At 43.2% G+C, this 8,510-nt stretch overlaps 1 protein-coding gene and 1 long non-coding RNA gene across 2 annotated transcripts in view; one reads left to right on the top strand and one right to left on the bottom strand.

The window, feature by feature from the left end:
- The window catches only part of LOC117961060, a 16,099-nt gene extending 8,270 nt beyond the window's left edge, over positions 1 to 7,829 (top strand). The window contains exon 3 of the long non-coding RNA XR_004660301.1: positions 7,688 to 7,829. This is a non-coding gene — a long non-coding RNA (uncharacterized LOC117961060). The remainder of the gene's footprint in view (positions 1 to 7,687) is intronic.
- On the bottom strand, positions 450 to 4,493 carry LOC117961015. Its single transcript, XM_034899377.1, has 4 exons — positions 4,324 to 4,493; positions 2,671 to 3,560; positions 1,249 to 1,501; positions 450 to 541 (listed from the first exon to the last, which is right to left on the bottom strand). Exons 1-3 carry the CDS (start codon positions 4,371 to 4,373, stop codon positions 1,251 to 1,253), a joined length of 1,191 nt encoding a protein of 396 aa, XP_034755268.1. The 5' UTR covers positions 4,374 to 4,493; the 3' UTR covers positions 450 to 541; positions 1,249 to 1,250.
- Positions 7,830 to 8,510: the final 681 nt, after the last annotated feature.

The following is an 8,510-nucleotide window of genomic DNA, read 5'->3' as shown; positions in this document are numbered from 1 at the left end:
CACACACACACACACACACACACACACACACACACACACACACACACACACACACACACACACACACACACCTAGTGTCTGTAGGGCAGGTTTAATCTGGTGTTCATAATGGTCCTCCTGGACTTCTTGAAGACACAAAATCTAAAGAAACAAGAAAAAAAGAAAAGACGATGTTACATCAGATCTCAGGTCAGATTTCACAGATTTTACAGTATCTGCTCAAAAGTATCCGAACACTTCCTGCCCACTTCGTTCTGTGCACTTTTGGCCTGGGGCTTTTTTGTTTGAGTTTGAAACTCTATTCATCTCCGAAGAAGGGAAATGTACAAAATGTTATTTAAATTTTGTGTCCCCAAACTTTGGGTCAACAGTTAGTCTTTGTCTCTATCCTGTTTCTACATGACGAGGCACAAAGCCAACATAAAGAAATGTTTTCCAAAGCCTTCAATGCCAATCATTGATTAAATGTTTAAACAATATTGAGTTGTCTAAATACTTTTGACCATCGAGTGTAAATCCTGTTGCTTCTACATTCTGCCATCTTGTCCCCGCAGGGATCATTAAAGGTCCCATGACATGGTGCTCTGTGGATGCTTTTATATAGACCTTAGTGGTCCCTAATACTGTATCTGAAGTCTCTTTTATATAGACCTTAGTGGTCCCTAATACTGTATCTGAAGTCTCTCTTATATAGACCTTAGTGGTCCCTAATACTGTATCTGAAGTCTCTTTTATATAGACCTTAGTGGTCCCTTAATACTGTATCTGAAGTCTCTTTTATATAGACCTTAGTGGTCCCTTAATACTGTATCTGAAGTCTCTTTCCCAAAATTAGCCTTGGTGCAGAATTCCAGCCACTAGAGCCAGTCCCACAATGAGCTTTCCTTAGTATGTGCCATTTCTGAGTCTGTAGCTTTAGAGGAGGAGAGGAGGGGGGGGGAGGAGGGGGGCAAGGTGGAGGATGGGGTGTGGACTTGAGCAACTGCCCCTTTACACATTTAAAAGCCATGATGTCTCTCTCTCATGGGTGGGTCAAATTCCTTGGGCAGGCAAAGCAGAGAAAGGGGAGGTAAACTTGCTCCTTATGACCTCATAAGGGGCAAGTTTCCAGACCGGCCCTTCTGAGCTTTAATTTTCTCAAAGGCAGAGCAGGATACCCAGGGCGCGGTTTATACCTATCACCATTTCTACCCACTGGGGGGCCATAGGCAGGCTGGGGGATAAAGTGAAATTGTCATGCCATGGGACCTTCAAGGCTTCTTGAGATCCAACCCGCTCACATCAGCGTTGTACTGCTGGATCTCAGCCAGCAGGTTGGGCAGCCGGTGGTCCCAGGGCAGGACACCAGGCTGACAGTGTCGGTACAGGTAGGCGTTGTCCTGCAGCAGATCCTGAGACAGGATGTTGTAGGACATCACTGAGAAGTCAAACGCTGTGCTGTCCCCTGGTGGTTGGGTGTCGGCGCTGCAGACAGGAAGGGTCTCCCAGTGTCTCTGAAGACCTGAGGAGAGGGATAGGAACACTAACAAATATAAGGGCTTATAAATTCAGACTATATGGTAGTTTCAACAGCTCTATGATAATGTCCTCCTGATTTGTGTTTGACATCAGGTTAAACATTAAAAAATGAGTGCTTTACTTAAAGGACTTATAGACACTACTTAAAGACACTGTGTGTGTTCATGTAGGCAGAACAAAGTGTAACTTGTTCATTATATTACATCTTCTTCCACTGATGTGTAAAGGCATGAGACAATGACAATCCATCGTAAGGGGTTGCAATGTTGCCCATAGAAGTAGAACAATAGGTTAACATGTCTCCCTGTGTTTCCGTCTCTTTTTACTGTTAAACTGTCCCATAAAAGGCAAATATGACGTCTTGGGGGAAAAAATGAACTCTAAATCTCTGCATTTTGTCCCCCTCAATTTGGGCTAGGGCTGCACGATATGAGGAAAAAAAATCAAATTGGGATAACTTTGACTGGTATTGTGATTGCGATATTATTCCTACTATGGGAGGAAATGATTGTTTTTCAAGATCAAGATGAACTTTATTGACCCACATCGTGGGAAATTTTTCTTGGGCACTTCACCCACGCTGCTGCCATAGTAACAACAAACAAACACAGACAGCATGTACAAACAGCAGATACTGTACAAGACCATACAACATACTGCACTACGGTCCTGATGGTTTTTATGAAAACATGGTGTCATGCAATGCATTAGTTAAGCATTACGCATAATAAATAACTAAATAAAATAAATAAAAAAAGAGATTACAAGAATTCCAATTCATCCATCGTGGTGCAGGCCTGTTCTGCCTTCTACTGGCGCTAGTTAGGAGCTTCATAGACACTGGGATTTGTTTCATTCAGTTCAGTCATTTTTCATGTTAAAATGGTAGCAAGTCTTGGATGGAACAAGTAGAGCTTTTAAAAAAAGAAAAAAGAAATCCCTTACACAAACTGGATTACCTATTCCTAAAAGGTTTCACAGTCTTGTAAATAGATTTTTATCCCAGAGTAAGGATGAAATAAATCCAAAGAGTAGCTGGAAAGTGAGACTAAAAACATTTGCCCTGCTCGGAAAATGGTCGGCAGACACCTACAGTACGTTACAAAGTGTACTTAATGAATCAAATAACGCAGAACCAAAAAGTGAACTTACATCTCTCTGGTTTGGCGTCTTCCTGTTGTCCAACAGGTGGACAGGTTCCAGTTGGAGGAGGCTGCCTGCTGGCTTCGGTTCTGTCTCCCTGCTGGGACAGAAGCCCCGTCCACGGCCCACCATCACTATTTCTGTCTCTGAACTGTCCCTCTGGTGGGGGGGGGGTTGTTTTCCTCTCCCAGCCCCCTCCCCGTTCCTCTGCAGCCCCGCCTTTGAACCAGGGGTTTGGTCTGTGCACGGGAACTTTATCCTGTTTCCACTTGGGAGTTTGAGGCTGGGAGTCTTTATTCCCGGTTTTAGTCCTTACTACGTCTTTGTCTCTGCAGTGTGTCCAACCGGGGCCTCTTCCAGCTCCCTTCGTCCCTCTGTCTTTACCTCCATCTTTGAAGCCGTGGTGTGGTCGAGGGCGGCTGTCTGTGCTGGAGTCCCGGTGATGGTGCTCCTTCATGGAGCCTCCGTCCCTGGCCTTGCCTGCCTTCGCCCCGTGTCCTCCTCCTTGGTGTTTGGTTTCTTCAGCGCTCCTCCTCTCCTCCGCACTCTTCCTCCGTTTGTGCGGAGGCTCTCTGTCGGGCTGCTCCATCATGAGGCCGGCAGAGGTGGAGAACGGATGCCAGCTGCCGCCAAAGGTGCCCGGTCTGATGCTCCGAGGGGGTAACGTCCGACCAGAGAAGACCCGTTGGGCAGCTGGGGGGCAGCGGGGGAGTCCAGGAGGCCGGGGGGGAAATCCCCGCACCGAGCACCATGGATGAGGAGCGGGGGTGCAGCGCGGGAAGGAGGAGGAGGAGGAGGCACCGCTGCTCCTGAAGCCAGCAGCCCTGCAGAGAGGAGGACGGCCGCGAGGAAGGAAGGACGAGCTGAAGGAGCTCAGCTGACGAAGGAACATGGGGGGGCTGGGGGGAGGAGAGGAGAGAGGAAAAGAAAGAGGTGACAACATTTAGAGCTGAAACGAATATATAAAGCTTTTGATTGTGTACTGATAGAGAACAAACCAGCAACACGTTTCAAAGGGTTATATATATTATATTATATTAGTAATTTAATATTTGATTGATTCCCGGTACTAGTCAGTATTCTTCATCTGTGTACTGCTTTCACATTTCCTCCAGGGTTAAATAAAGGTGAGAGGAAGGAAGGAAGGAAGGAAGGAAGAAAGTAAGGAAGTTAGTAAGGAGGGAGGGAAGAAGTAAGTCTAGAGGGAGGAAGTAAGTAAGTAAAGAGGGAGGAAGGAAGGAAGGACGGAAGTGTCTATCTATTTATACGTTTAAAGTAAATATTAAAGTACACAATGACGACATAAGTAATAAAATGAAAACAGGAGCGATGAGACAGCGAAACTACTGATAAGGAGGAATAAGACTTTTCTTTCATTATTCGTAGTTTAACCTTTTAAAGTTGTTGTAACAGCAAAGCAGAAACCGCAGCTAGCTGAACTAGCTGCTAACCAGAAGCTATGTGAGGTTTTTGGTGTAATTTCAGAAAACCTTTAGCTCACAACCAAGTAACCAAACGCCAGAGACAGTAGTACTTTAGATTAGAGCTGTTGTGTTTTGAATGGTGACTGTTAAAAAATCAGTTGAAGTGAGTTGAAGATGAACACAGCTCAAATAATGTCATTATTTTGTAGCCCTGACTAGCTAGCTCACGTGAACTTACTACCCTCCGGGGCTGGAGTGAGCATCGTTTATGTGTCGGCTTGGATGCATCTCCGTAAATTATTTACCAGCGAACATTATCGACGATTTAGCTCCGGGGGTTCATTGACTTATAAAAAAATAACAAGAAGCAGAGTCGCCCACATATGACGTAACAATATACGTATGACTAGGCGCCGCGTACACCCGTGTTGCCTTCGAGAACTCCAACAAAGCTCGTGTTTTCTAGTTTACACAGCAAAATAGTCCTTTACATGCGACTGGACGGGCAGAGGTTTATAATAGAAGGCTAAATAAAACAGCTACATGTACAAGCCACGTTGTGATTAAAAAAAGAAGAACACGAAAAGCATACAATTAATAACGGCAGTTACAGGTAATACCGATAAGTTAAGCGAGAAAGTTAAATAAAGACAACGGCAAATGGTTGGATTTTCCACTGGACTGCCTGTCAATAACAAAGTAGCAAAATACTTGGTGACGACGGTTTAATGATTTCACCACTTTAAGGGCCGTATTTAAAAGTAATTTCATTTTTTTCCGATTGCTAAAAGCATAATTTCTATCATTTCAGGCAGGCAGGCTACCCTCCCTCGCTGGAACTTGTAGTTGTTTCGCCCCGTTTCCCAGCATCGAATGCTATGATGCGAACCATTGAACGGACTACAGCCGGGCCGGTGCTACGGAATCAGAAGCCCGGATGGAAACGTAGCGCACAGCTACGTCATTCGAGAGCATCCCCGAAATCACTGAAATCATCCGTTGTTATGGCCCTATTCGGTAAAAATGTTTAATTAGGTTAAACCCGAGTTGGACTCCGGTTTTCCTCTTCTTTTAAGAAGAGCTGTCGAGAAAACTAGGATGACGAAATAAAAAAGGTAACTGTTTTGTAACGCTGACGTTAACAGTAGGCTACTTACGTGAAAAAGAGCCTCTTGTTGAAGACAAAGGTGCCGTTACAGGCGGGTGGAAAAGATGAAATGTCACCTTCTACCGACCGACATCTTCTGTTATTCCATATCACGTTATACCGTTAAATGGGATTGATAGAGAGCAGTGGTGTCTAGCAGGGACGGAGCTCTCTCTCTCATTCTCTCTCGCTCTCTCATTCTCTCTCTCTCTCTCTCTCTCTCTCTCTCTCTCTCTCTCTCTCTCTCTCTCTCTCTCTCCCTCTCATTCTCTCATTCTCTCTCTCTCTCATTCTCTCTCTCTCTCTCTCTCTCTCTCTCTCTCTCTCTCTCTCTCTCTGCGGATCCTGCCCCTCGCTCACTTCAGTGTAGGCCTGGACATTTGCAAGAAAGCAGCTATAACATCAGAAAACATCCTTTTTTTTTTGAGGCTTGTGTTGTCAATCTCTATCCTTGCTGATGTAAACACCCATAAATCCCAATAAAATAAACAATAAATAAATAAAGGTAGTGTAAATAAGTTCCCGACATGTAGCGTAGCCTACACTCCCTTCAGCCCTCTTTATGAGCAGAATGATGTTGGAACAGTTATTTTTAAATGTAGGACTAATCTAGTTTTTCCCATGACAAGAACAATTTACCCAGTTTTATTTACAATAGTGGTTAGAATTTAATGTTTAGTATGAAATAGAAAATAGTAATATAACATTATTTGTAGCTGAGGTAACGGCAGTAGTAATAGAAGTAAAATAGTAGTTCCATCAGTGATAGTGGGCCTACTACTGTACTATAGGATGTTTTTACTCTAGTTGTGGTGTTAAAGTGACATGAAGAAAAGTTTTTATATATCGTATTACAACATAAAGAAACGTTAAATATACATTTCAAATTTTTTTTTTAATTGATTTTACAGATGTTTGGGTCTGTAACATCTGCAGCGTTCAGTTTGCCAGACTTCTTCTTGCATGTGAACATCACCGCCATTTCAATGAAATAGAAACAGGCATTACAAAACCTTTATTCAGGAGTCAAACAGGATATCGGGGGAGGATTTTAAACACACTAGAAACGGGGAAACAATTTTAGGGAACATGTTTCCAAAATGTGAAATCCATCATTTGAAAGCGGGACTTGGGAACTGATTGTGAGGGAAGTTTGGAGGTTGTTCCTTCAACAGTTGTTGGACTAGTAAACTTGAGTTGTGTTTTGACTCTGTTGGAATTTGAGATGAAAAATTGAAGAAGACGTCACACCTTTGACTGGAGGGTCAAAGGTAAGATCTCCATAGCAACTGCAGTCAATCAACGACGACGACAGCGTGTCCCGTCAGTGTGTCCCGGAGGGAAACCACCTCAGCTATGTGTCCAAAAACAAGGCACGGTTACTTTTTCATCCAGAGTCTTAAAAAGCCTTCAGAGGGGACATTTCTACTGAAAATAAATCCTCCAAAGTTGCATTAGCAACCTGAATGAAGCCAAATGAGCATCATGGGGGCCTTTAGGGGGACTGGACTCTGGGCCTCGTTCACCGACCGTACTTCAGAAGATCTTTTTTCTTTAAATCCACTAATGCAGTTTTCCCAAAGACATTCACCAATGTTTTCTAATTCGGGATTTGTTCTTTATTTGGGGCATTTTTAGGCCTTTATTTTATAAGACAGCTGAAGACATGAAAGGGGAGAGAGGGGGGGGGGGAGGGGGGGGTGACATGCAGCAAAGGGCCGCAGGTCGGAGTCAAACCCCGGCCCGCTGGGTCGAAGAGTAAACCTCTATATCTGGGCGCCCGCCTTACCGCCTGAGCCACCGGGCGCCTGGGAATTGTTCTTCCGTAAGAAGAGAATCTACGCACATCGAAGTGGCGACGTGTCTCGTGCAAAATAATTTATCTCTATTTCTTTGATTCTACAGTTGTTTTAATTTGATAGGATTTGTTTTACAATACTTTTATCAATTATATGATTTTCATTATTTTGCCAAGCAGTATGGGCTTTTGCAATAAATTAAAACTACACGAACACTTCGATCCCCGTACATCATGTTAATGTGGAACCATGCCATCCAATAATTAGTGATTGATCACGCTAGTTATAGGATCAGAGTAGGACTTTACTGCTGCTGCGAGATGTTAACTCAGAGTGAGAGTAAAATATGAGACGGCTCGGTTGCTGTTCACTTCCTGCAAGACGAAGCTCCACTTAAAACATTTTTTTTTTTAATGTTTGGAGCCTCTTTAGACTTTTGTATGGTAATCTTACTTAATTCTCTCAACTTTTCTTCTAGTCTGGTGTCCTTTAATTGGGATTGACGAGGCGTTTACCTGCTAATTAGCAACAGCTGGCATGTGCGTACGAACGTAAGAAAAAACTTTAGAAGATATTAGTGAATGAGGCCCGTTGTGAGTAAAGCTGTTGCTCCAGATTGATAAAGTCAATGACAAAATGACTTGATACATGCATAGCAACATGGGGTGGGGGGGACACTGATATCAACTGATCGACCCCCAGAAGAGCATGAGATGTGCTGCTCTATTTCTCATATCTTACTCCTCATTGTGCCTGTACTCTTGGAGCCCTTTTGTTTTTGTGATTATGCTTTTTTTTCTGTTTTGTCTCAAAAAATCGTCTCAAAATACATTGTCTTCTCAGGGCCTGGCTTTCTTCGTGTCTTTCCTGCTCATCCATGCTCCCCCTTTCTTCTTCTGCAATCAAACAGCCAAGGAAGCTATGGTAGGCTGATGTTTTACTCAAAAACTACAATCACATATAAACAACAAAATGTTTCAACCCCTTTGCAAACTTTAAAGCAGTAACATCTGGGACATTATTTAAGGTAACTGAATAGATATTATATCATTTTAAAAGGCATTATTAAAATGATCACATACAGTAATGAGTGAAGACTCCATCCAGACTTCCCAATGTCTCTGGTGATCTTTTGGTTCTGTCATCCTTTTACTCTTTTGGTGCAAAGCAATCTGGGGGTCAGTGTAACAAAGCAGGGTCACTACTATAAGATATCTTGAAACCTCTTTGTCAGTTTCCAGATTAAAATCGATTATCCAGCAACTTTCAAACTCCTGCTTGGGGAGACAGGTCAGGGTTCATCAGCTGGGTTTAAAACACGAGTAAATGGTGATTGTGTGCTGTTCATCAAGTTATATGACCACTGTACCAACATCATTCTTAAAAGTTAGAGCAAGAACACGCTTCCTATTCATGTTTCAATTCACTTTAGAAAAAAGACAGCACTAAAACCAATAGAGAGCCAGAGTCACCCCCTTC

The sequence above is a fragment of the Etheostoma cragini genome, chromosome 18, assembly GCF_013103735.1.
Source record: "Etheostoma cragini isolate CJK2018 chromosome 18, CSU_Ecrag_1.0, whole genome shotgun sequence".
Classification (NCBI taxonomy): Eukaryota; Metazoa; Chordata; class Actinopteri; order Perciformes; family Percidae; genus Etheostoma; species Etheostoma cragini.
Note: the sequence above shows the minus strand (reverse complement) of the source record. Positions and strands in the feature narration are given on the sequence as shown.

Excerpts from the sequence above, each read along its gene's own strand:
- LOC117961015 (XM_034899377.1), bottom strand. The coding sequence starts at position 4,373 with ATGCATCCAAGCCGACACATAAACGATGCTCACTCCAGCCCCGGAGGG. Across the intron at positions 3,561-4,323 it reads CACTCCAGCCCCGGAGGGTA|CCCCCCCATGTTCCTTCGTC; the intron begins GTAAGTTCACGT and ends TCCTCCCCCCAG. Across the intron at positions 1,502-2,670 it reads AGACGCCAAACCAGAGAGAT|GTCTTCAGAGACACTGGGAG; the intron begins GTAAGTTCACTT and ends CCCTCTCCTCAG.